The sequence below is a fragment of the Rousettus aegyptiacus genome, unplaced genomic scaffold, assembly GCF_014176215.1.
Source record: "Rousettus aegyptiacus isolate mRouAeg1 unplaced genomic scaffold, mRouAeg1.p scaffold_m13_p_4, whole genome shotgun sequence".
NCBI classification, from domain to species: domain Eukaryota; kingdom Metazoa; phylum Chordata; class Mammalia; order Chiroptera; family Pteropodidae; genus Rousettus; species Rousettus aegyptiacus.
Genome location: NW_023416307.1, coordinates 149,290,853 through 149,317,841, shown reverse-complemented (window position 1 = coordinate 149,317,841; position 26,989 = coordinate 149,290,853). Strand labels below are relative to the sequence as shown.

The window sequence follows — 26,989 nt, the reverse complement described above, 5'->3', positions numbered from 1 at the left end:
CTAGAAAATTTCCAATTATATATGTGGCCCAAATTTGAGGCTTGCCACGCGCGCGCACACGCACACCACACACATCAGAGATGTCGGCAAATTATTTCTGCAAAGGATTGAATGGTAAATATTATAGGCTTTGCCAGCCATGTGTTCAGCTCTCTGTCTGACATTTTAGCACAAAGGCAGCCCTAGACAATACTTTAAAAGGTGTGGTTGTACCCTAATACGACTCTACTGACAAAAACAAGCAGCCGCATGACTTGGCCTATGGTCCATAGTCTGTGAACCCCTGATCTAGAACATTGTTTATTCCACGGTAAATATTCAATACGTATTTGCTGAGTGAATGGATAGAAAGAAGGCTAATAGGACAGAGCGTGGTGAGCCAGGGGGAGCACAGTCGGCGGTAATCAGTGGCCAGAGAATGAAAGGCCAATTGCACGTGAATTTTGTGTTAAGTCACTGAAGGAATTTAGGCAGGATAGTGATAAAATCTGATACAGCTTTTATGCAAGGTCACTGTGATAGGCTGCGCCCGCCCTGCACCCCTTTCAGAGCTCATTTACCCCGCTGCTGAGAATACACGAGGCCAGAAGCTCTCAGGTGAGGCTCTCTGCAAGGGCTGCCAGAGGCTGAAGGAAGCTGCCTCGCCCAAGGGTACACCCACTTCCTGGAGCCAACACGCATCTAATGACTCACCAAGGTAGGGACATAAAGGCCTGACCCGCTTGCCCCCTATGCAGACAACTCTGAAAGGCTACCCCAGCTCCAGAGTTCCTTGTAGGACTGGCAGCTGCGACCCTGTTGCCGCCGTATTGCGGTTCAGCCGTCTGCCCGCCCCTCAGTGGAGTTCATCTCCTTCTGTGCCTCTCCGACAGGCGTTGATGCAATGAGCACTCCCTAAAACACTTCCTGCGTGCAAACCCGACCTGCAACAGCTGACACCAGGAGTGGTCTAAAAAAAAAAAAACAGAGTCTTGGAAAGGATTTTGGAGCTGATTATCCGTCGGCCAGCTAGCAGCGAGACTCCCATGGCTGGTCGTAAGTACGGATAGGCCCTGGCAAGCTGCAGCAGTGCAGTTGTCAAAACTGTCACTGGTGGTGAACTGGGATGACATATGGAGAATGGGGGTGCGCGGGTGAGTGGAAGCATCAGGACTTCAGGGGGTTTGGAGAAATCGCGGTTATAAGGACAGTGGAAATGGCCGCGACTGCTGGGAACCATGGACGCATTAGAGAAAGACAAGGCCAAGGGTGGACGCCAGCTCAGCATATAAAGACTCTCCTACCCTGCATCCAGAGGGCAGAAAAGGCTGGCGGTCCAGGGCAGACGGGGAGACCAGTAAGCAGGGCTTTTCGACAACCCAGGTAAGCGATGGAACTGGCTCGGCCCAGACGCCAGTGGCAGAACTGGGAAGATCCTGATTATGTTTTGAAGATAAAACCAACGTAATGTGCCGTGGTGTTTGCATTGGCCACCTATTTCTGCTGTAACGGATTGCCCCAAGTTTACGGGCTTAAAACAACACAGAGTTAATTTCCACGGTCCTGAAGGGCAGAAGTCTGAAAAGAGCCTTTTGGGGTTAAAATCAAGATTTTGTCAGTGCTGGTTCCTTCTAGAGGCTCCATAGGGAGAATTTTGTTTCCTGGCCTTTCACAGCTACTCGAGGCCACCTGGATTCCGGGGCTCATGGCCCCCTTCTCCATCTTCGAAGCACGTGGCTCCAACTTCTGCTTCCATCCCCACGTCTCATGTTTCTGACTTTGACCTTCCCGCCTTCCTTGACCTTCCCGCCTTCCTTGACCTTCCCGCCTTCCTTGACCTTCCTGCCTTTCTTGCGATCACATCAGGCCCACTTGAATAATCCAGGATAATCTCCCCATCTCGAAATCCTTAGTTTACTCTGCCAAATAAGGTAATATATTCACAGGTTCTGGGATTAGGATATAGACATCTCTGGTAGGGGGGGGGGGTGCTATTATTCAGCCTACCACAGGTTTGGATGAGGGGGTAAGAAAGGCAAGAGTCGGGAATGACCCCAATGTTTTGGGGCCTGAGCGACTGCAAGAATGGGGTGATCGTGATCCCTGGAGAGGACATGGGGCTCAGAGATTCAACCAGTTCTCCTTTGGAAGTTGAGTCCTGCCACTTCTTCCCAAAGGTTTCCCTGTGTTAAAAGATAATTTTCAGAAAAAAGGTGTATGACTCTCATACAGATGTAATAATGAGCAGATGGCGAGGAACTTATTTTACTCATATGATCTGAGAAAGCCAGGCAGATGTTACAACAAATTCAAAGGAAAGTTCAAAATAGCACGGATTTATATGGAGTAAAGGAATGTTAGGATGAATTGCAAATAGGGATAAAAGTGACTTTTCCACCATGGGGTGGAAATCAATAAAAATCACTACCAGACAGGATATTCATATACCAGTTACTTACAATTTACATAGAGTTGCAAAATAGCTCAAAGTCAACAAACAGGGCTAGAATCTGAAGACCCAGAAAGGCGCGTTACAGATGGAGCACAATTTTCTACTGAAACACAAAATGTTTTTTCTATACCTGGCAGAAAGGGAATCGGAAAGTAGGTTTGACATCTGCTGGCAAGATCCATCTAAAGAAAAGCAGAAAGAGAAATAAAAATAACACATTTTAACACGAATATTTTACACGGGGTTCGTTATCATACTTTTTAACTGGTTAGTCTTTGTTTATAAAGAAACAGTTATAGAGTGAATGTTTGTGTCCCCCAGCTGCCCCAAATTCATATGTTGAAGCCCTACCCCTCAAAGTGATGGTCTTTGCAGGTGGGGCCTCTGGGAAGTGATTAGGTTTAGATGTGGCCAAGCAGATGGGACCACGTTGGTAGGATTAGTGCCCCTCTAAGAAGAGGAAGAGAGAACAGAGCTCTCTCTCTCTCCACCACCAACCGCCCACTCCCGCCCCGCCCCAGCCATGTGAGGACGGCAAGTAGGCTGGCTTCCGAAAGCTAGGAAGTGGCCTTCGCCAAAGAATCAAATCAGCAAATACCTTGAACTCAGACTTCCAGTGTCCAGAACTACGAGAAACAAATTCCCGTTGTTAAACCAGCCGGTCTCTGGTATTTTGTTGTAGCAGCCTGAGCTGACTAATGCAGAAGCTATTGTGGTTTGTTGTTGTTGTTGTTGTTGTTAGTCAATGTAATCAGCCACGTCTTGACAGTTCACATTCCACTCCAATGCAATTAGACTAGAATTAATGAAAACGACCACAGTTCACCCACTCTCCTTCCTGCCCGTGATGGTCACGTTGGAACCAAGACAGCCTTCCTTTCGTGTAGCCGGCCCTAGCACACAGCAACGCTGCTTCGCGATGTGCAGCTCAACTGGAGATAGAATGATTTCTATAGTTAAGCAATAAATTCAGCAGTATAATCTCTTATATGTCCTCTTTTATTTTTCCAACTCTTCGAATCCAATGATTAACATATTCGAGCCAGGGAAAGAGGAAGAGAATGAGGGCACTCTTTGCTATGCGGTAACTTTGGCAGAACGAGGAGATCGAATTCAGCACTGGGTAGAGCATCTTCGCCGGCCATTCATGCGCTTGCTGTCAAGAGGAGAATGTGTTGGGAGCCTGGGAACTAACTAACAGCAAACAGGTTACTGGGAGAGAAGACAACGTTTATTTACCTGGGACATCCAAAGACAGATGTTTATAAACCCGCTGACTAAGAAGCAGGAGTGGAGGCGGAAGAAAGGGCTTCTAAGGAAGAGCAAATAGAAGTAGGATGAGACAGTATCAGATAAAGTTTGTTTACGCAATTACTCATCCCCATTGATCATGGTTGGTCTTCTTTCTGGCTGTAAACCTCACAGAAAGGGGATCGACAGCTGCTGTAATTTGGGGGAAGATCTTGCTTAAATCTGGAGGCTTTTTCCTGCTGCTGCTGCTGTTTGCACAGGTGTTTTTAGCTTAAAGTGATCTTCATGCCATTGAGGTGCGTTCTGAATTCCTGCAGGTGCGGAAACCATTCTTGATATAACAGGAGTTTTCAAAGGGCACATCCTAGCTCAGAGATTTTGGTCAAGGCTCCAGAGGTAAGAAAAACGTGCCCACAATCTGGAGTGAAGTGTAAGACATGCGGACAGATGGCAACCAAACCGGGTTTTGACCTTGAGCCTATCGGCTGCCAGCAGGCAGAAGCATGGGACGAGAGGCGATACTGGGGAAAGGGGTTCTTGAAGGAAAGAGTTGTTCTTCCACCCTTCTCAAGTCTGACGGGGGCAGGGAGGCTTCAGGAGAGCTGCCCAGAAAGCTTGGCCCGAGGGCCCTGGAAATGGCTGGGGAGCAAGAGCCAAGAGGGCTGCTGCGGGCTCCTGTGAGCCCATTCAAGAGGGTGCCCGCAGGGCAAGCACTCGTGCAGATGAGGAGATGTCGTGAGAAGTTAGCTTGAGGTTATGTCACCCTCATCAGACAATGGCACACCCATGGGTGCTGTCTCCAGATACACTCTCAGAGCCCACAAGAGGAAGAGCCGGCGTTTGGACATCTAGTCTCCCCAGAGGGCACCACCACCACCACCACCACCACCACTTCGTCTCCTCCCTGTCCTTATGCCGCCCTACATGAGTCCGGAGTGAGTCATGAGTAGGGAAACGGTAAAGAGGACCGAGAGGAGGGAGAGAGACTAGGAAGGAAGCGCCTCCCTTCCCCACTGGGTCTCCAAGCTGAGCCGGGGCAGCCTTCTGCGGCCCAACCTGCTCCCCTCTCCTGCCGGTCCAGCCTGCCCTTCAAGTGTTCTGACCCCTCCGGAGTCAAAGGTCAGGGTGGAGCCGGAAGAAAGGTGAAAAAGGGCAGGAGGAGCCCTAAAGTCTGGTAATTTCCTCGAGCATTACTCCCCGAGATTGGCAGATGTTCAAGGCTGGCTCTTTTTATCGTAGGCGTTTTAAAGGTTCCCTGGCAGACCCTGCCAGCTCCACACCTCCTGCTGTGACAGACATGAGTGACACACTTTCCGGCTTTCTCCTGACCATTTCCTTCCAGCAACTGGACCTATGTCACCACCAGAAAAACTCCCTTGAGGGGTCCCAATTGCCCTCTGCGCAGCCTCTTTGGGCAAGTCCTCTGAAGATGTCTCTCCCCATCTCAGAGTATCCAGAAGCCCAGGATTCTCTACGCAACATTCCAGCTCACATCTAGGGTCTGCGTGGGTCTCTTTCCTAGGTTTGTCTGCATGAGAACAAACTGTTCTGCCATGGTACACACGTCTAGGTGTGGGGGGCAGGGTGGCCAAGGAGAGGGGAGTTTATGGATTAGTGTCAACCAGCAGCTGGGTCTCTGATGTGACGGCGAGAGGCGGGAAGTGGTGGCCGGGGCTAGGGCAGAGCGCTGGGGCTGGCGTGCATGGCAATGCCCACGGGTCCATCACCCCAGGGCTGCCCCTGGACCTCTCCCAGCTCGGTGTGTGTCCTTAATAGCCAATCTCCTTGTAGAGATTCACAATGACTCTGAGGAAAGAGAGGCTCATAGCACATGGAATATATTTGGAGATAAGGTAATGAAGTGAGGCACCTGGAGCCAGGTAATCTTGCCACGACTTCAAGTTTAGGTTAGCCAGGAAGTGACTATACTTTAATCAAAGTCTATTTTCCCAGATGGAGAGTAGAGTCCCTGATAGCACAGACTGAGTCTCCCGTTTACCCTACACTCTAGCTCCTAGCAAAGAGCCCAGCAGAATATACCTTCATAGGTATTAATTTGAGTTATATCTATTGCTGCATGACAAACCTTCTCAAATTTTAATTGACTTAAAACAGTAAGAATCATTTATTTTGTTCACAATTCTGCAGTCAAGGACAGCGCATCTCTGCTCAGTGTAGCATCATCTGGGACAGCTCATCTTGGGACTGAATTCTCTACCTGCAAGATGGCTCGCTCTCGTAGCTAGCAAGCTGATGCTAGCTGATGGCTGGGAACTTAGCCAGTGCTGGAGGCTGGGAGTCTTGGTTCATCACCACATAATCTCTCCACAGGCTGCTTAAGCTTCCTTATAGCCTGGTGACTGGGTTTCAATGTCCCCAGAGAATCAGGTGGAAGCGATATGGCCTTATATGACTCGGTCTCGGAAAGCATAGTGTCCTTCCACTGCAGTCACGATCCAGCCTGCCTGGATTCAAGGGGACGACACGTAGACTTTTTTGCTCAACTGGGAGAATATCAGTTTCATTATAAGGCGTGCATGGGGGATGGGGTATATCAGCATGGCCGTCTTTGGAAAATACATCCATTCTGTTCCATGAATAAGCAGATAACATCACTTAGTGGTGGACCCAGTATTGGAACCCAAGTTCTGTTCGGTACCTTTTGTTCAATGTTCACAATGTCTAGAAAGTCTCTCTCCAACGTGGAGAATAGAAAGCTTTGGAATTTAGAGGCTTTATCGACATTTATGAAGATCATTCACCTATTCGTGTTACTGCTTCTTCAACCAAAATGTAGGCTCCATGAAGATACATAATCTTTAGTGCTTAACCCAGGGCCCAGCACGCAGTAGCTGCGCTGAGAGTTGTGGAATCAATCTATGAAGCGATGAGATGCAATGCTTGTTCCTACATGATCAAGTGCCGCTTGGTGAGGTGCTGCCACCTCCTGGGAACTGGAGGTACTGCCAGCCGCTTCCACTATCATCTCCCCGCGTGCCTTGGGAACTGTGCACCCCTCTCTTGGCTGACACCGCGGTCAGTTCACAGGGGGCTTTCCTGGTGAGTGATTGATTTGGTTTTTAACAACAACCGTGACTCCTGCATTGATTCCCATTTGACCAATGATAGCTGTGAGGACCAGAGCGGTTATTTACAGCCTCATCTCTCCCTGGTGTCTCCACACGCTCAAACCGAGCCCTCGGCAGCCCTCTCCCGGCCGGCTTTGCTTCCTTCACCTCACTGCGGCTGCTTCGGCCAAAGTCCTCAGGGGGGCCCTCGTTCAACCCGCAGCCCCTCCACTCCTCATCTCACTCTGTGTAGTACCGGACACGATTCATCATGGCGGTAGCAGCAGTAAAATGGGCACTATCGAACAGCTCTATCTTGAAGCATTTATTTCAGATTAAAAATGGAGCTTTCTGTTGTATCTCTCATAAATCGACATAGTCTTCTCTTCCAGATGACAATAATCGCAAAGCAGAGCTTGCTTTGACATCTGATGGCAGGGCAATAGTGTGCTACCGTCCTCGTGCTGATAGTCGGTATGAATAATACACAAAACCTGCCCCTCGGCTAGAGTCTGCACATAATCATGAGGAAACACAGGATCCAGTGCTGAAAACCAGATTAGAAGAAAAAGAGGAACACTTTGAGCAAGGACCCGTGATAGGGCAACTTAGCAAAATGGGCTTTACTACTAAGCACCAGTGGTGCATCCTCATGGGCGGCACCGCAGACGTCGTAAGAAGCTGAATCCTCCGAAAGAGAGATGATGTCGAAGTTTTCAAAGAGAAACGTTATCCTGCGTCTCATTTGCCATGTGAGAAAATGCAATCGGCTATATTCACCAATATGTTATATAGTAAAATAATAATAAAATGCCTTTTCTTCTGTAAATACATAAATAACTAAGGACACACGCCTCAAAGTACGTCCTGCTCGCAGCGTGTCCCGTGAGTACCTCCTCTCCTGGTTCGTCCTCCTGCCTCCCTGGCTGTACCTCGCTTCCGCCACTTCTCTCCCACCCACCTTCTCCCAGGCCTGTCCCTCAGCCCGTTTCTCTTCCCAGACCCCTGAGAGGTCACCTCCCGTCACGGCCTTGATTCCCGGCCGCACAGAAACAGGCCGCTGCGTCTCCGTCACCAGCCCAGTCTTCTCTCCTAGCTCCGGATCTGATCGTCCAGCCTCCCGAAGACCAGCTCTGCCTGGAAGGTCCCGGCACCTCACGCTCATCGTGTCCAAAGTCGGCCTGTCGTCTCCCCCCTCCGCCAAGCACCCCGCCCTTCGCTCTCACTCCCGCTGCCCGGCTTAGGGGACGGCATCCCCACAGCATGCCCGCACACCTGCTTCCCCAAGCCGCACGGCTGGGATCGCCCCTGAGTGCTCCCTCTCCTTCCCACCAAGTCTACTCCATAGCTGTCTGTCACTGCCTCCAGCAGTGCCCCAGGCACTCGGGCACCTTGCAGTTCTTTTAGGGTCCGTCTAATCTACCTCCTCAGCATCCCTCCGACTCAGCCACTCCTCCCCTTCTCTCAGCCACCACCGAGATCCTCATCATGCAGAACCTATGCCGCTGTGACAGGCCCGCATCACCTGACTCCTGTGACCCAGTTCACCCCTTATTAAAACCCTTCGGGATGGGGCCCAAATTCCTTGTCTGGCATTCACACCCCACTGCTCAAGACCATTCTCCACCCTCTGCCCAACTATCCTGTACTCAAGTCGCCCATGTCACACCATCCACACCTCTGTGCCTTTGCCCACTCTCTTCCTTCTGCCCAGAATACCCTTCTCTCATCTGCTCATGACCAGAGCATTCCATCCCCATTGGAAAATGGAGGCTTGGAGAGCTGGCATAACTTGCCCAAGGTTGTTGCGCAGGCGAGGGGTGGAACTAGGGTCCCAAAGGGGACCATTGGAAACCAGCTCCTGTCACTACTCCGCAGCATCCAGGCATTGTGACAAGCCTCAGTTTCCTCAAGTGTAAAATGGGAGGAATGAGAGGCTGCAGATTGTTCCCACTCTGGCTTTCCTTAACCAGGATTTCTGGATTCGGAGATGCCCTGAGGCTCTCTGCTGGTGGCCTGGGGGTGCTGGGCATAGTTGCCTAGCATCCTTTAGCCAGCCAGTTGGAGGAGGATGCTTAGGCCGAGCTCCCGGCCGACTGGGGAACTCTTACAGGTGGGCAGGCATGGCCTTCCCTCGACTGCTCCAGTTTCCACTCTGTAGTAGTTTTGCGTTGCTGTGTAGCAAAATACTACAGACTCAGCAGCTTAAACATCATCCATTTATTAGCTCACAGTTCTGCGGGTCAGAAATCCAGCGAGGCAGGGCTGGGTTCTCTGCTCAGAGCACTGTAAGGCCAACCCGAGGCTGAGTCCTCATCCAGAAGCTGAAGAAAGAAAAACCCTTTCTCAGCTCAGGCAGGTCAGCAGCAGAATTCAGTTCCCTGAGTCGTAGGACTGAAGCCCTCATTTCCTTGCTGGCTGTCAGCCAGGGCCCTCTCTCAGTCACTTAAGGAACCTGCTTTCCTAGTGTCATGGGCCATCCATCTCCCTCTTTAAGTCAGCGATGGTGACTCAAACCCCCTCATGCTTCGAATGCCCCTGACCTCCTCTTCTGCCAGCGGCCAGAAGAAACCCTGCTGTTAAAGGGCCCCCCGACTGGCTCAAGCCCACCCAGAAACCCACGTCTAAATCTTCAAGGCAACCACAGGACATAGGCTCATCATCATACAGATGGGAGAGCCTAAAGTAGCCAATGCTGCCAGGGTCCCCCGCAACCCCTCACCCCTCCCAGGGGCCACCAGCACCTTCAGTGGGCACTCCCCGAACAGGCCCACAGCTTCGCTGCCTCCCCAACACTTCCATCTCTCTGCCTGAGGGGCAGGCCGGAAGTATGGGGGAGTAAGTGCTTCCAGGAACAGCCCTCAGCCAGTGGGGGTGAGGACTGGTAGATAAATACCCCGGCTTCCCCACCCCAGGTGAGGCAGAGGGTCCCCTGTGGGCTTGAGCCCAGTTGCCCACAGCAGTACCCCCCCCCACACCCGCTCCCCTTCCTCCCCCGACGCACCTCTGCAATCTCAGCTTACACCGCCCGCACCAAATGTTCATCTCAGATCCCGCTGTTGGAACATCCCACACTAAGACGGTAGGGTACGGAGAGCCGAAGGACTCTCAGAGGTCATACGAATAGGAAGAGACGGGCTGGCGATTTGATCCCCGGCCCGGCCGTCTGACATCAGATCCCTCACTCTCAAACGCCGGGTTCTGCTGCCTCTCGTGCGCCAGCCACAGCAGCTTCCCGGCAGCAGGATGAGGCTCTTCCTGCAAATCCGCCCGCCCTTTGAGCTGACTCCGGCACAGAAAATCTCTTCTCTGGATTCAGACGATTCTATCAGGAGGCCGAACAGTCCCGGCTTGGCTGGCCTGCCCGGAGCTGTCCCTTGGCACCAGCGTCTGTTTCCTGGCTGGAGAGAAGCTGGGATTGCCAGCCAGTGCCTTGAAGGGCACTTGTCTTCAGATCAAGAGGACACACTGGGGTCCGGGACCTGGAGAAGCTGGGGGTGGCCAGGATCCAGGGAGGAACTTTTTGAATTTAATCATTTATTGAGTTTACAGTGTGCCAAGCACTATTGTAAATGCTATGTGTGGGGGGCGGGGAGAGTGTGTAATAAATATATATTCCTCACAGCAGCTCTCTGAGATGTGCACAGTTATTGTGCCCATTTTATAGATGAGTAAAGTGAGGAACAGAGAGGGTAAGTAACCTGCCAAGGTCACACAGCTAGTAGGTTTCACAGGTTAAGATTCAAGCGCAGGTAGTCTGGCTCTTAATCATTCTCGGACGCTCCGTCTCCTGACATTTCAGGTGCGTCTGCCGCCAGCTGCTCACTCTGAGCTCTGTCTTCAGGTGTCAGTTCTCTAAGGAGACTTAGGCAGAACTTCCAAAGAATTTCCAACTTTGGTGGAACCTCACTTGGGAGGAGGAGCTGGCAGGGGAAGAGGCCCTCAGGCCAGAAGGAGGGACTTTGGCTGCTGGGAAACCCTTCTTCTCCCCACCCTGACCCCACTCCCAAGTCCCCTCTGCCTTTCGATCAGCACGACCATTCGACTTCAGTGTATTTATTTATTCCTAGCCTCATTCCCAAAATAATTTAAAGGAGCTTGAAAAGATAGAGGCACAATATCTCCATCAAAGATAGTCCACTAAATAACGTGTGGCTTACCGCCTTAATGGCCTTATGACTGACACCTCGATGATGCGATACTGTTAGATCATTACGCATAGGGCGACCAACATGTCTGGGCTTTCTTAAAACTTTCCTACTTCTAACACCGAAAGTCCCTTATTCTGGGAAACCCCTTGGGGACAGGCAACAGAGGGACAGTTGGTCACCTTCATTACACGGGACGCAGGCCACAAAGTCTACTTACTAGAAGACAAAAAAATGTATCTCAGAGCTTCCTAACAGCCAAGACAAAGAGGGAAATCCCATCTGCTGTGAGATTTTTTTTGTGCTAATAATAGAACTTTCCACAATGACGGAAACGTTTTTGCACTGTCCAGTGGGGTAGTGACTAGGTACACGCCTTTATGGAGCAACTAAAATGCGCCTCGTGGGATAAAGGAACTGGATTTTAAATTTTATTTCATTTTATTTCAATTTAGTCACATGCGGTTGGTGGTGACTGTATTGGAGAGCACAGTTGTATTAGCTCAGGTAGTCTGGCTCTTAATCATTCCTGCCTCTTATTCATTATCCTCTTACTATCTTATTATTATCTTATTATCTTATTCATTATCCTCTCTGTTCCTCAGTTTCCTCATCTATAAAAACAAAGGAGAGTCCCATAGAATAGTGGTTAGCATGTCTGCTTTACACGCAGAAGGTCCTGGGTTCGAGTCCCAGCAGAGCTGCGGACAGGGTCCCAGGTATACACCAACATCCATAGGTCAGGGGTGGAAGGGGAGGAATTTTAAAAAATTAAAAATAAGTTTAAAAAAAAAAAAAACCCAGATGATTGGGGAAAGCCTCTTTCCTGACCTTGAGGCCTGAGAAATTTCTTCCATGACTTAACACACTCAGTTTGAACACAAAAGTGGATTCCACCTGGGTGCTTTGCTTACCTGTGTAACAACAACGGGCACTTCTATAGCATATGCTCTGTGCTATGCACTGTCATAAAACCTTTTTGTACGTTAATTCATTCAATTCTCAAAACCACAGGAGCAGGGAGGCACTTTGGGCATCGCCAGGGCGATGGCTTCCTGAGACACCTGAGGATCCTCCCGCCCTGGCCTGAAAGGCCGGTGCATCTCCACATCTCCCTGACCTTCACGGGAGAGCCAGGAGCTGGAGAGATGGCAGAGGGGTAGAAAAGGACAGGGGGACAGGGAGTGGGTTTCCCAGATGCCCCTCTCCCCACCCACAGGCCAACACTACATGACCGAGGTTGACTCAGTGGAAAAAGTGAGCAACGCCTGGGGTCGCCCCCTGGCACCAGAGGGCATTCGGGGTGTCAGAAAGAAGACCCTCTTCTGCCAGGTAACAGAACGCACCTGCACGGCCTTAGACAGAAAACCTGGGCAAAAGGCTGCCTTCGCGTGTGCTCTGGATGGTCTCCGATGCCCCTCACCACACTGGCCCCTTCTTGCCTAAATGCCGGCATCTCTCGAGCCTACTTAGCCTCTCAAGCTCTGGGCACCAAAGGAGGGGCAGGTGTGACCCACCCCTCTCCGTCTGTAGAAAGCTGATGACTCCAGGGTCAGAAATAGCCCACCGTCAGCTCCCGGCCTGCCACCCCTCCCTTCCCCTTCATTCCCAGAAAGTCTAGGCCCTGAGTCAGAGGGTAGAGCCCAAAAGTAAACAAGGACCCAGATAATCAGCTACGAAAACCACGGGACTATTCCGTGGCATTCTTTGATAAACCAGGGGCCTAGGGAAGAGATGAGGTGAAGAAATCCAGACACCTCTCCCCTGAATCCAGCTGCACTCAGGGCCGCGGAGATCTGACCTGTGGGGCATGAGGAGGAATGGATATGAGAGAGGGAAACGTTTCGTGCAGGGTGAGTGAGGGAGAAGGATTGCTGGGCCTTATTCTCAGAGGTCTCCAGGCTGGGAACAGAGGAGAAGGGGGCCCGCCCTCGGGCCCTGTCTCCTGGCGGAGTGGACATGCACTCATCAGGAACAGTCAGAGGCCAGTCAGAGCGGGAGCCCGCGGGCCTGGGGAGCAGGGCTGTCCAGGTGTCAGGTGCCCCTCCTTATTCACGTCCTCAGAATAGTCCGGAACACTGGCACCCACACCGTGGCTGAGTCACTGAGCCCAATCCTCAGACGGGACTTGGATGAATGAAGCTCTCCCCTCAAGTCTCTTCGCTCCCCAGCAGAAAGGACATGCAATCGATTCCCCGGGATGGAAGAGTGACTTCCACAAACCCTAAAAATAACTGAACCACTTCATACTCTGAACTTAGCCTCTCCCGCCCGCCTCTGCCCTGGCCCACCCCCGAGTCAGCAAGATAAAGGCAGCTGCTGGGGCTGGCAGGGGACAGAGACCCAGAGCCAGGGTAGCGAAAAGGCATCTCACAGAGCCAGCAAAGCAGAGGCCGCAAGAAGCTCGAGAGGAAGCACAGACCCTTGGGCCGCACCTGCCACAGACCCCGAGCACCGCATCAGCCAAGCGGGTCCCTCAGGTGAGTAACCTGCCTTTCGTCTTTCTATGGCAGGGCTGGCTCTCTAGGCTGGGGTCCCCTCCCGACCCTCCGATTGTTTTCAGGATAGCAGGTGTTACGGGTGGCAGAAGGGGCCGTGCATCTGGATGGCGAGTGGAGGGGTCTCTGATATAAGGACTCCACGACGAAGCTAAAGGAGATTTAGCATGAGCCCCACGGGAGATTGCAGAGTGGCTGCCACAGGCCCGAAGGGACAGGTTCTTGCCAGTCTGAAAAAAATCCAGAAGGGCTCTAAGGAGGAGGTGGCCTGGAGTCGTGGTTTTTAAAAGACAAGTATGGAGCTCCTCAGGCTTCAGGGCTTCCTCCCAGGCAGGAAAAAGGGAGCAAGGAGAGGCGGTGGACATGCAGGTGGAGGGCTGTAAGCAGGCCCGACTCCGCCTTGCCAGGACGAGCCCCATGCCCCGCTGCGTGAGTGAAAATCCTGGCATTCCTGGCCCAGGAGCGTCTCCCCAGGGCTGGCCTGAGCCTGGCACCCCATATATCACAGTCTAGGACCTGGGGTGGGATTCAGATTCTGCTCCAGGCCATCATCTTGCCCAGTGGGAAATCCCTGGGGACAAATCTGGGGGACACAAGGTCAGAGAGAGCAGATCTGAGTCTGCTCAGATGTAGACACTTAGCCGGAGGGGAGGAGGGCGGGGGGGGGGGGGGTGGCTGGGCCAAGGAGGGGCAGACTGGGGAGAGAGGTGGGGGGTCACCCTGAGGGGCTGGCCAGCCTGAGGAGACCAAGCTCTTGGACACCCTAAGTCCAGTCCCAGGTCTGAATTCTGCCCTCCCCCTCCCCCCTGTCCCTGACTTCTAGAAACTTAAGCCCAAGAGTCTCGGGCCAGGCAAAGGAGGGGAAGAGACAGCCAGGAGTTGGGAAACCTGCTTTGGGCCTTGAGGAGCCTCCCGAGACAGCTCCTTCCCCCTCTTTGGGCCGCATTTTCCCTGTCTGAACAATGAGGGAGTCAGGTTCATTGACCTCTGAGAGTCCTCATGTCTGACATCCCTGGACTCTGTGATTCTAAAGCTCTGTGACCACAGCAGGGATTGTGGAGATTCCTGGGGGTGGTGGCAGGATGGAGTTGGTGGCCTGCATATGCCATCTGCTCAGGCCTCACTGGCTGTGACAAGTCAGGGAGGAGGTGGGGACAGGCATGGTTCATTCGCCATTGGCAGGAGTTCCTCATCAGAACTCGGAGACTACAGAACTCAGAGACTCAGGGGCCGGATGAAGGAGCCCAGGGTGGAGAAGGGGATGAGGTGGGCCGAGGAACCCAGGGTCCCGCTGGCGGAGCCTCCCTCCAGAGAGGCCCAGGGCTCCTGTGCCGAGGCCAGGACCTCAGCTATATTTAGCACCGAGTTTGGAGCAGAGCAGTGGGTCAGGGGCAGCGGGATGGGGGACGTGCTTCTCATTCTTTCCCTACTGGTCTCTGGGGACTGTTAGTACACCTGTCACAAGACAGATAAGACGCAGAGGACAGAGACCAGAGGAAGGCTTGAAGGGTGGGAGGGCATGGAGAGGGGCAGAGGTGAGCTGGGGGAGGCAGCGCCTTGGCAGAAACTGATCGACCAGAAGCGGGAGGAAGGAGACAAGCGTGAAGCCGGATTCCGGCCAGTTGCACGCAGTCAGGAATGGACCCCTCCCTCCCTGTAACTGTCACCCTCACACTCTTAGGGGTGGCTGCTGGGACCCAGAGGGGTACCCCGGCCAATAAGAAAACTTCTCTACCCTCTTATTCCTTGGCAGCTAGGCTCCAAATAGGGTCTAGGAACCCCAAGCCAGCATTTCTTGTTACTCATTTGCCAAAATCTGACCCCATCTGGCCCTCAGTTTCCTCACCTTTAACTGTGAGTGTTTGGGCTAGACCTCTGAGATCCCCCGTGCTCAGACCTCTGAGTCTTGGGGTACGGTAAGGAAGCCCCTACCTGGGATTCAGAATCTGGCTCTGCCTAACCATGAGATACCTGCTGAGCCTCTACTGCTTCTGCTAGAGCGTGGACTGCAGGCCCCTGCTGCGCCTCCCTGGACAGGCGGAGGTTGGAGAGTGAGTTCAGAGTGGGGGCAGAGACGGAGCAAGACTCCCGGTGAAAGTGGCAAGCGCGCCCTCTGGTGTTAGTAAAGGAAATTTTTTTCTCTTTGGGAAATCGTCCCCAGTTTAGGGACCCGCTTCTCCCTGGCTAAGACTCCATGAGTCAGGATTCCTTCGGGCCACTGACCTGGGTCTCCACCAGGGAAAACTGAGTTCGGTAAAGGAAGGTGAGGATGGGCCTATCCAGTTTGCCCGTTGAAGGTTTCATGATCCGTTTCCAGGCCGAAGGACAGAGCTTCAGGGCCAGCAGTGCCCTGCTTGCTCCCTAGCAACCCACGTGATCCGGGGGAAGCTAAAACCCACCTTGCGGGGTGCTTCCACATGCCCTAAGTTCAAGGCATGGCAGAGGCCCACCCGGGAGAGGGCGTGTTATTGCAGGCTACTCTGCCCCTAGACCCTCCTCCCTGCCATTTCTCCCAGCAACCAGCCCCTCCCCTACCCAGGCCCCCAGCCCCATCCTCATCTCTGCCCCTTCTTCTCAGAACGATGGCCAACACCCAGATGCAGGTGGCCCTCACACCAACCGCACGGATGGCAACTGCGGAGGACCTGCCCCGCCCCCCACCGCCAGCTCTAGAGGACCTGCCCCTGCCGCCGCCCAAGGAGTCCTTCTCTAAGTTCCACCAGCAGCGGCAAGCGAACGAGCTCCGTCGCCTCTACCGGCACATCCACCCCGAGCTCCGCAAGAACCTGGAAGAGGCGGTGGCCGAAGACCTGGCTGAGGTCCTGGACTCTGAGGAGCCCACCGAGGGCGACGTCCAGTGCATGCGCTGGATCTTTGAGAACTGGCGGCTGGATGCCATTGGGGACCACGAGAAGCCAGCTGCCAAGGAGCCCATTCCCAGCGGGGATGTCCAGGGCACTTCTCGCAAGTTCGAGGAAGGCTCCTTTGCCAACAGCACAGAGCAGGAGCCCGCAGGACCTCCGCCCTCCAGGGGGGATGTTCGTGCAGCCCGTTGGCTATTTGAGACGAAACCACTAGATGCGCTGACGGGCCAGGCCGAGGCACCAGAGGCTGCCGCGAGGGAGCCTGCGGCCAGTGGAGATGTCCAGGGTACCAGGATGCTCTTCGAGACGCGGCCGCTGGACCGCCTGGGCTCCCGCCCCTCCATCCAGGAGCAGAGCCCTTTGGAGTTGCGCTCAGAGATCCAGGAGCTGAAGGGTGATGTGAAGAAGACAGTAAAGTTGTTCCAAACGGAGCCACTGTGTGCCATCCAGGATGCAGACGGCGCCATCCACGAGGTCAAGGCTGCATGCCGGGAGGAGATCCAAAGCAACGCCGTGAGGTCAGCCCGTTGGCTCTTTGAGACCCAACCTCTGGATGCCATCAACCGGGATCCCAGCCAGGTGCGGGTGATCCGGGGAATCTCCCTGGAGGAGGCAGCCCGGCCTGACGTCAGTGCTGCTCGCTGGATCTTTGAGACGCAGCCTTTGGATGCCATCAGGGAGATCCTGGTGGACGAGAAGGACTTCCAGCCATCCCCAGACCTTATCCCTCCTGGTCCAGATGTTCAGCGTCAACGGCATCTGTTTGAGACCCAAGCACTAGACACTCTGAAGGGAGAAGAGGCTGAGGCAGAGGCCCCGCCCAAAGAGGAAGTGGTCCCTGGAGATGTCCGCTCCACTCTGTGGCTATTCGAGATGAAGCCCCTGGACGCTCCCAGAGACAAGGTCCAAGTGGGTCACCTGCAGCGGGTGGGTCCCCAGGAGGGTGAGGGGCTAATGTCTGAGCACCTATCCAGTGACAGCTCCTCAGCTCTGTCCCTCTCTCAGACTGCCCCCCAGAGGGATGAGGTGAAAGGGGACGTAAAGACCTTCAAGAACCTTTTTGAGACCATTCCCCTGGACAGCATTGGGCAGGGGGAAACTTCAGCCCCCAGGAGTGTGAGCAGAGCCGACGGAACTGACTCCGCTGGGCAGTCCCAAGACACGGGGTCCCTGGTGTATGCTCTGCAGGATGCCAAAGGCCACCTCCATGCCCTGACCGCTGTCAGCAGAGAGCAGGTAGTCGGAGGTGATGTGCAGGGCTACAGGTGGATGTTTGAGACACAGCCTCTAGACCAGCTGGGCCGAAGCCCCAGCACTGTCGATGTGGTGCGGGGCATCACCCGGCAGGAAGTGGTGGCCGGAGACGTGGGCACTGCCCGGTGGCTCTTTGAGACCCAGCCCTTGGAAGTAATTCACCAGCGGGAGCGGCAAGAACGACAAGAAGAAGAAGGGAGTCAGGCAGGTCCCCAGCCTGAGGCACCCCTCAAGGGTGATGTGCAGACCATCCGGTGGTTGTTTGAGACATGCCCAATGAGTGAGCTGGTGGGGAGGCAGGGGTCAGAGGTCACAGATCCCACAACTAAGGCCGAGGAACGGTCCTGCACCTGGATGTTCGTGTCCCAACACCTGGACAGGCCAGAAGGCTCCCGGGAGCAGCACCTGCAGGTTAGCCAGGTCCAAGCTGGAGAAAGGCAGACCAACAGGCATGTCTTTGAGACGGAGCCCCTGCCGGCCTCGGGCCGTCCCTGCGGGAGAGGGCCTGTGCGATACTGCAGTCGAGTGGAGATCCCTTCCGGGCAAGTGTCTCGTCAAAAGGAGGTTTTCCAGGCCCTGGAGGCAGGCAAGAAGGAAGACCAGGGGTCAAGGGCAATCCCTGAGCCCATCCCTGCAGGCTCTGTGCACAAGTTCACCTGGCTCTTTGAGAATTGCCCCATGGGCTCCTTGGCAGCTGAGAGCATCCGAGGAGGCGACCTGCAGGAAGAGCAGCCCGTGGACCCCTCGGGCAGCCGGGTGCCGGAGAGGCAGGAAACTGCAGCCCAGGGGACCCTGCGGACTCTCCACGCCACGCCTGGCATCCTGCACCGAGGAGGCATCCTCATGGAGGTCCGAGGGCCGGGGGAGCTCTGTCTTGCCAAGTACGTGCTCCCAGGCCCAGGGCAGGGGGGCCCTTGCATACGAAAGGAGGAGCTGGTATCTGGTGAGCTTCCTAGGATTGTCCGCCAAGTGTTGCGCCGGCCAGACGTGGACCAGCAGGGGTTGCTGGTTCAGGAGGACCCAGCGGGCCGGCTCCAGCTCAAGCCACTGAAGCTTCCAGCGCCAGGCAGCAGCAGCAATGTTGAAGACTTGGACCCCGAGTTCCAGCAGTTGCTGGCTTGCGGCTTAGGCACCTCGGTGGCGAGGACTGGGCTGGTGATGCAGGAGACAGAGCAGGGCCTGGTCTCACTGACCGTCTACTCTCTGCAGCCCTGGCTAAGCAGCCGGGCCCCCGAGAGGAGCAGTGTGCAGCTGCTGGCCAGCTGCATAGACAAAGGAGACCTGAGTGGCCTGCACAGTCTGCGGTGGGAGCCACCAGCTGACCCAAGTCCAGTGCCAGCCAGCGAGGAGGCCCAGAGGCTCCCCCCAACTGAGAACATCATTCATATTCCCCCACTGGACCCCAGCATGGGGATAGGGCATCCGAGAGGCCCCGGGGTCGCCCTTCGTCCCCCACAGACCACTGGAATGACAGTCCCTCTGACTGGCAAAGAAAAGCAAGAAGACTGTTGCACTGAGCAGAAAGGGATGGCGGCTCTGGCAAAGTCGGAAGGAGCCGTGACTACGCCCCCGGGGCCTGGGGCCCCAGAGCTCCAGGCAGCCATGCAGGGTCTGCGGATGGCCGCAGCTGAGGCCCAAAGCCTGCACCAGCAAGTTCTGAGCAAACACAAGCAAGGCCCCACCCATGGAACGACCTCCACACCCTTCCAGGATGGTTTTCCTCAAGCACCTGCCACAGCCACTGGGTCTGCCCAGAGCAACACCAGACCTATGGCTGGAGGGGACCCCAGGATCCCAGCAGCCCCCAGAAAGGTCAGTGGGGAACAGAAAGCACTGCCCGGAGGGCTGTCTGGAGGGTGGGTGACTATTCAGGATGGCAACTACACTGCTCACCCCAAGAGGACCTCTGACCTGTGTGGGGGTGTCCAGCCTTCTGAGAGGGAACCCCTGCCAAGGGACAGAGAGACTGCCCTCTCAGCCCAGGCTCCCAGCCCACGCCAGGAAGGCCCAGGTCAGAGTCTCGGGCCAGGGCGGGAGGAGCCTGGGGGCTGCACGCGGAAGGCCTGGGGACCTCCAGAGAAGGCTATGGCAGGAGTTGGCCCAGGCGGCCTTCAAGCTGCAGAGACCACCCTGAAGGCTGCCTCTCTAGCCCATCACACTCTGGCCTCTGGGCCTTGGGCGGCAGGTGCCAGCCTGCCCTCCCATAATGCTTCTGTTCCTCCTCCTCCTCCTCTCCCAGCTGCTGTGACGGGACCTGAATTCCCAGCCCAAGCTCACCATGATGAGGACTCCATTTGGCAAGCCTCCGAGGCCCTGAAGGGCCCCCTTCTCCACTCCCACCCCAGCCCTGCTGGCCAGAGAATGCCTGGGGAATCACAGACGAAGACCCCAAAACTGGAGCCCACCATGTCCCCAAGGAAGAAGCCCCAGCTGCCCCCCAAACCTGCTTATCTAAGTCAGCTCCCACCTCCTCAGAGGCTGCCGAAGCCCTCAGCTCGATCTCCCAGCTCCTCCCAAGGAGAATGCAAGCAAAGCGAGACAGATGCAGCCATCCCTCGGCCGGCCAAGGTCCCCACCACTGCCAGCCAGGAACATGAATCTCTGGCTGGGCGTCCCAAGGGTCAGAACCAGCCCAGCCCCCAGCATGGCCCCAGCACCGTGGCCTCCAGGCCCACCAAGAGTCAGGCTGTGGGTTGTGGTTTCCAGAGCCCTGAGCCCCCCAAGTTCTCAGCTCTCAGCAGTGACCCCACCTCACTGCAACAGAGCCCCAGCCCCCTAGGAGAGAAGTTCATGGAAAGTTCCCAGCAAGAAGCCTCTCAGAGCCCCAAGATTCTGCAGGGAAGCCAGCAAGAGCTCCAGAGCCTCCTGAATGAAGTGCAAGCCTTGGAGAAGGAGGCAGCAAGCAGTGTGGACGTGCGGGCACTGCGGAGGCTGTTTGAGGCTGTGCCTGAGCTGGGAGGGGCCCCTCAGCCTCCTGCTGCCCTCCGCAAGCCTGAAGCCTCAGTGGAACAGGCCTTTGGGGAGCTGAGGAGGGTCAGCACAGAGGTTGCCCAGCTGAAGGAACAGACCCTGGCCAGGCTGCTGGACATTGAGGAGGCCGTGCACAAGGCCCTCAGCTCCATGTCTAACCTCCAGTCTGAGGCTAATGCCAGAGGCCATTCCCAAGGACCTCCAAAGGACCACAGCGCCTCCAAGGTCAGTGTCATAACCAGCAGTAGAGCCAGACCCAATTGCTCAGGCCAGGAGGTCAGGGGTCAAACTGCAGTCAAGAGTCAGACGGAGGCTACATGTCATCCTGAGGTCCAGAATCAGGCTGAGGTCAGAAATCACACAGAGGCCACAGGTCAAGCAGTCTCAACCTCTCCTTCCACCAGGAGGCTGGAGACTTTGAGAGAAGATTGGAGCCTCCCTCGAGTCTTGCCTTCCACCAGAGATTCGCCCTCCTCCCCAACCTGCATTTCTATCCAGTCAGCCACAAGGAAGCTCCCAAAGGCTCCCAGCCCCGGGGGCAGCCCAGATGTCAGGGAAAGCACACACCTGGCCCAGGATGTGAGCCGGGTCCTGTTCCACCAGAAAGGTGTCCTGGATAAGGCGGGGAAGCAGGAGGTCGTCCAGTGCTCCGGACAGCCCAAGCCGGCCCCTGGCTCAGCCAGTCCTCTGCCCAGCGTGCAGGTGAAGAGCATCCTGGAGCTGCAGACTGGGCCAGGCGGCTCCCAGCACTATGGAGCCCTGAGGACTGAGCAGTATGAGGGGGCGGACGAGAGCAGGAACACAGTCCTCGCATCCTCCGCCACGGCCATGGGGCAGGCAGGGTCGGCCAGGGGCCCAGATCCCCACCTCGGGCTCCAAGCCTCCTCCTTGTTGCGGCAGTTTCTGCACAGCCCAGCTGGGCTCAGTGGGGACCCGGCGGAAGCCCAGAGGGTCCCCGTGCCCTGTGGCCACTCCCACCCTGCAGCCCAGTGAACCCCTCCGCCTCCCACCACAGCCTCCATCTGTCCCTGGGACACCTCCCTCCAGGGGACTGAGGTGGGGCCTTCCTCCCGCATACGCGAGGCCAGGACCAAGAAGAAGGGGCATCTTCGGAGTTCTGCGGGCGGTTTCCCTTTGGTCAGCTCCATCGATTGACCCGGTTCTTACAAAAGAGGGAGGCAAGGTCAGGAAGAGGACCGCCGCGTTGCCCGGGCGCTGGAGTAGGATGGGGGCTCGCAGCTGCTTGTGTGTGTGGTGGGGGAGGGGATGCGTGCAGACGCACGCGCTCCTCACACAGGACTGAACATCATGTGAGTCTGCATGTCACTGCCAGAGATGGAGCCCCCCCGAGTGACCTGCCACCCTCAGCCTTCGTTGCTTTCATTATGAGTCAAAATGTTCTCAGCCATTTGCTCCGTAATTCCTGGAGAGGACAGGGCCACCTAGACACTGTATTGGTCTCTGTTTGGGATTTGACTGAAGGTTCCAGAGGGCCCTGCTCAGCCCCTTGATCACCATCTCCATCTATCAGAGGATCATCCTAGCAGCCCAAAGGTCACACAGACAAGGTTGGCAATCAGTAATGTCCCTAAAAGCCAAAGGGATGGCCTACCCAGCCCCTCTGCACCCAAATGGCGGGGGGGGGAGGGAGTCTGAATAAACCCAAGTTTTATTCTCTTTTCTGTGTGTGCCTGACTGTGCATCTGTTCCAGAATCTGGTTTCCCACTGGGGAAAAGAGCCACAACCTCCAGGTGCCCTGTTTTCCTGGCAATGGCAGTGTTGGAAGGCTGGGAAAAGCCACCCCTTCTTCTATCATCTTGGCCGGGATCCAGAAAGGCCTGCCCACACCCCTATTCTCCTTGCTCCCCTCACCTCCCCCCACCCCTCCCACACACACCACTGCTGTTCTACCTCTGGCCTCTCTTCCTGGCAGTTCTTGGACATCATCTTGGAGTGGCATCTGACCAGAATCCTGCTCCAGAGTGGGAGAGTAGCCCAGTCAGGCCCGGGAAGGAGGGAGGGCCTCATGCCAGGAGAACTCTGGTGACCAGTGGTCAAGATGGCTGAGCCACTTCTCCCTGCTCAAGCCAGGTGCTATGCGCGGAGCAGGGGTTTCTGGGAGGGCACAGGTCCTGGCCAGGAAAGCCAGAATGATTGGGTGAAGGGCCTTTTGCACACTTTCAAAAAGCATTGAGTGCCTGCCGCATGGCAGGCCTGTTCTAGGCAGCAGAGACACAGCGCTGAGTTCTAATGGGCTTCTGCTCTCAGGGAACTGACTTTCTAGAGTGAGGAGACAGAAAGACAATGAATAACCAGGGAAAACTGGAATAAGGGTGAGGCTCTTGACTGGGCCATTCTCCCACTCTGGGGTAGGGGCCTTAAGATATAGTGATGTGTCAATGACAGGGACTGCCTTAGAGGACTTGGCCAAGGCAGACCTCTCTAATGATAATAATAATAATAAAAAATCCTCTAAGATATAAATAATAAAGAGCCAGTTATGTGAAAATCGGGATGTGGGGGGCGGCAGGGCATGCTAGGCAGAGGGAAGAGCACCTGCAGAAACCCAGAGGCGGGAGCAAGCTTACCTCCTGGATTTTCAGGATAGCCCTTTGTAGGAAGGGGCGTTAGCAACCACCCCACCCCACATCCTGCCTCCTGCAAGGTTCTATGGAAATTTGCCCACACTTTGCTTCAGCTGAGCAGGCAAACTCCTACTCTACCGCCAGCCAAGGGCTCAGCCTCCCACACCCTCACGGCCCTCTCATTGCCTGCTCTGCCGATACGGGGGTGGGGGAGCAGTTCCCCTAAGCAGCACAGCTCTGAGCTGGAAGGAGCCCGTTGCCTGTGGAAGACTGTGCTGTATGGGAGCAATTAAGATACCAAATCTACACATCTGGGCCTGATACCCATATCTCACTGGGCCACAAACCACATGTCCCCCTCCCTGACACTTTGTGGGACCTCACTTGATTACAGGGCCCAGCGTCTTCTAGTGTGACTGTTCTCAGTGTCGTCATCTGTACAGTGGGCACAATTATGGTACTTACTACTGTGAAGATTAAGTCAATTAATACATGCAAAGTGCTTGGAGCTATGCCTGGCATCTGGAACTCAAAGATGTTCACTTTCAGTATTATTGTAATCATGAGTTTTAACATCTCTCTTCTCACCTCCAGGTGGAGTCCCTGTCTTGTTCATCTCAGTATCTCTCGTGATTATCACAAGGGCCTAGGACTCCATAAATGTCAAATAAATGAACACATAGATGAATGAAATGATTAAGTGAATTCCCTGACTCATCCAACTAACATTTATTGAGTACGTACTTCATGCTGGGTTCTGTTCAGGGTGCTGAGAACAGAGATGAGCAAAGAAAAATTTATCCCTAACCTCATGAAACTTAGGTTTAAAGAGGGAAGACAACGTAAATGCTTTTAGAGGAGAGCGATACTGTGAAAGAAATAAAAACAAGGTCAGGCCATGAGAAGAGGTTGGCAGGTACTTTAGCTTGGGTGGTCAGGGAAGGCATCTCTGCGGAGGTGACCTGGAAGACAGAGGTAGCCAGCCCTAGTAGCCGGAGGCAGCGGCCTCGGGAGAAGCGGGTGGATGGGTGGTGAGCACGCGGGCGGCAGCGTGCACCAAGGCGAGCAGCGCCCTGCACACCTGCCGCCACACCTGCCGCTGACGCCCAGGCTCCGTCCCACCCCCTGCAGCGGAGGGGGCGGGGCTGCAGGCGGGGCCGGCCGGCCGAAGGCGGATTGCGCCCCGCCGAGGCCCCGCCCCCGGAACCCGGAGCGGTGGGGGGGGAGTGTACTGCGTTCCCGTCCACCGTCGCCAAGGTGACGATGACGTTACCCAGGCCGCGGGGTTCGGAATGTTCGGGCGGCGGCGGCCGTTGCTGGGAAACGCCAAGCAGGCAAGCGGCCAGGGGCCGGCTCCGCGCAGCAGACTCCGGACGCCAGTACGCGCTGTCCTGGCCGGCCCTGGCTCCGAGCCTCCCGCCGCAATACCAGAAGGATGCCGGGTTCCGGTCCTCGCCCAAGTCGCGGCTCCGCCCGGGACAGATGTGCCGACCCGGCGCCTCCTCCTTTTCAGTTACTCTCTGTCACTGCCTGTGTCCAGAGTTTGTCCATCAGTTCACATCATTCTGCCTCAGGCCGCCATCCATCCCCCCTTTCGCGGACCACTACTACAGCCTCCCAGGAGGTCTTCCTTCCTTTGCCCCGTCTTTCCTCACAGTCTGTCACCCCCTTGGCAGCCAAAGCTCTTATCAAGAGCTTACCCGACAGAGTCACTCCTGTACAAGACCCTCTACTGGCTTCCCAGCCCACTCCAACTCAGATCTAACTCTTTTCAGCAGCCTGGGAGACTGACTGGTCTTCCCTGCTCTCCCCTCCAACGTCGCTGCCCCCACTCCCCTCCTCACCCACATCCCCCTAGTTTACACTAGCCTTCTTGACCTTCACAGAACACCTGAGCTGATTCCTGCCTCAGGGCCTTTGCATTTGCTGTACCCTCTGCCTGGAAGTCTCTTCTCTCAGATCTTCAGTGGCTGGGTTCCTTTTCACTCAGATTCCGGTTTAAATGTCTCTCCAGAAAGTCCTCTCCTGATCCATACTTCCTCTGCCTCCTCCCGACCTCCCCTGCCCCATCTGAAGAGGTCTTCAAATTACCGCGCTGTTTTATGTTTTCCTGAGGTGACATCACATTATGAAATTACCTTGTTCATACACGTGCCTAGTTTCAGCGTTCTACATACTATTCCTGCATAACGAACCACCTCGAATTTAGTGGTTTAAACAATAACCATTTTCTGACGCTCATGAATTCTGTAGGTCAGGAATTTGGACAGAACATAGTGGGGATGGCTGTCTCTGAGCCATGGTGTGTGTGTGTGTGTGTGTGTGTGTGTGTGTGTGTGTGTGTGTGTGTGTGTGGTGAAGGTTGTTGCTCAGCTGGGAAGCCTCAAAGGCTGGGGTGATTGGACAGCCAAGGTCTGCAAACATCTGAAGATTCACTCACTCATATGTCTGGCAGTCGATGCTGGCTATTGGCTGGGACCTCAGCTAGAATGTCAACCAGAATACAAAGGCATGGCCTCTCCATGTGACCTGGGCCTCCCCACAGCATGGCAGTCTCTGGGGAGCTGGACCTCCTACATTTAGTCTCACTGCTCCAAAGGCATGTATCCCAAATGATGAGGCAGATGCTGCATTCTTTTTTATGATCTAGCCTCAGAAGTGACACGAAATCACTTCCGCTGCATTCTGTTGGTTATAAGTGAGTCACAAGTCTGCCTAGATTGAATGGAAGGGTATTAAATAGCACCTTTTGATGAGGAAGAGGCAAAGTTCTAGAACACAGGGTCATCTTTGGAAAGTGCTGCCTCCACAGCCAAGTCTTCCCCCACTGGAATATCGTCTCCATGCAAACCACTTCTCATTTGTTTACTTACATCTCCAGCGCCTGGAATGGTGCAAAAGCACATAGTAAATGCGCAATTCCTCTTTTAGAGTGAATAAATAAATGAAGGTTTGTCTTTCAAGGAGTCACTCAGACACAGCAATTCTTCCTATAAGTGTATTTCCTGCCCCATGCTCAATTTTGGCCTGGCCTGCTCTGGAGAAAGCACAGTGTTTGCATCGGAAGGTGAGAGTCAAAAACAGTTTTTTGTTTTGTTTCTGGTAGGGGAGTGGGCAAGGGTAGGGGGAGGGGAATTATTGGGTATTGAAAAATGTATAGCCAAAATGAGGTTCTGGAAGTGTTGTACTCTAAGGGGTGTTGAAACTCAGTCTGTTTTTTTTTTCTCATTTTGAACTCTGGAAATGCCCAGGAGAGGGCTATGGTTTTGTCCTCTGGGCCATAGGGAGCAGGAAAGTAGCCCAATGGGAATGGAGCTTCGGAGAGGTTCCTGTGGCAGTTGGGGGTGGGGGAAGTTGTGATGCCTATTAAGAGCCGCTGCAGAAATCTAGGCAAGAGATGGCCCAGTCCCCAACCATTTTGGGACCAGGGACCGGTGCTCCTATGAGAATCTAATGCCTGGTGATCTGAGGTGGAGCTGAGACGGTGATGCTGGTGCTGGAGAGCGGCTGCGAATACAGGTGATGATGCTTCACTGGCTCACTCACCGGCTTGCCCGCTGCTCACCTGCTGTGCAGCTGTGCAGCCTGGTTCCTCATAGGCCTGGACAGGTATGGGCCGGGTGGTTGAGGACCCCTGTAAGTTATATAAGTTCTCTCTGCTGTGCTATTGGTGAAGGAGCTTCCATTTGATCTTCCCAAAGTCCTGAAGCACAAACAGTTTCTCCTCGTTTTCTCCTTTTCCATGAGGGCAGAGGGGCCAGCCAGAAGGCAGGCCAGGCTTCTCCCCGGCCCACCCCCTCACATCGATCTGTGCCGCTTCCCAAGTCTCTCTTCCCCTTACTCCTGCCTTTCCTCTCCACTGTTGCTCCAGGGTTCTGAGAGTTTGTGCTGTGACAACGATCATCCCAATGTTCTCCCC

At 54.7% G+C, this 26,989-nt stretch overlaps 1 protein-coding gene and 1 pseudogene across 2 annotated transcripts; both read left to right on the top strand.

Moving 5' to 3' along the window:
* Positions 1 to 6,571: 6,571 nt before the first annotated feature.
* Positions 6,572 to 7,455, top strand: LOC107499589 (annotated as a pseudogene).
* Positions 7,456 to 12,590: 5,135 nt separating this feature from the next.
* On the top strand, positions 12,591 to 22,169 carry XIRP1 (xin actin binding repeat containing 1). 2 transcript variants are annotated; one of them, XM_016124025.2, is made up of 3 exons: positions 12,591 to 13,378; positions 15,975 to 19,326; positions 19,754 to 19,859. In XM_016124025.2, exons 2-3 carry the CDS (start codon positions 15,979 to 15,981, stop codon positions 19,760 to 19,762), a joined length of 3,357 nt encoding a protein of 1,118 aa, XP_015979511.2. In that variant the 5' UTR covers positions 12,591 to 13,378; positions 15,975 to 15,978; the 3' UTR covers positions 19,763 to 19,859. The 2 variants fall into 2 exon arrangements, with proteins under 2 accessions (XP_015979511.2, XP_015979510.2); XM_016124024.2 differs by having other exon boundaries at positions 15,975 to 22,169.
* Positions 22,170 to 26,989: the final 4,820 nt, after the last annotated feature.

What these genes read in the sequence shown, in the direction of transcription:
- XIRP1 (XM_016124024.2), top strand. Translation starts at nt 15,979, where the DNA reads ATGGCCAACACCCAGATGCAGGTGGCCCTCACACCAACCGCACGGATG.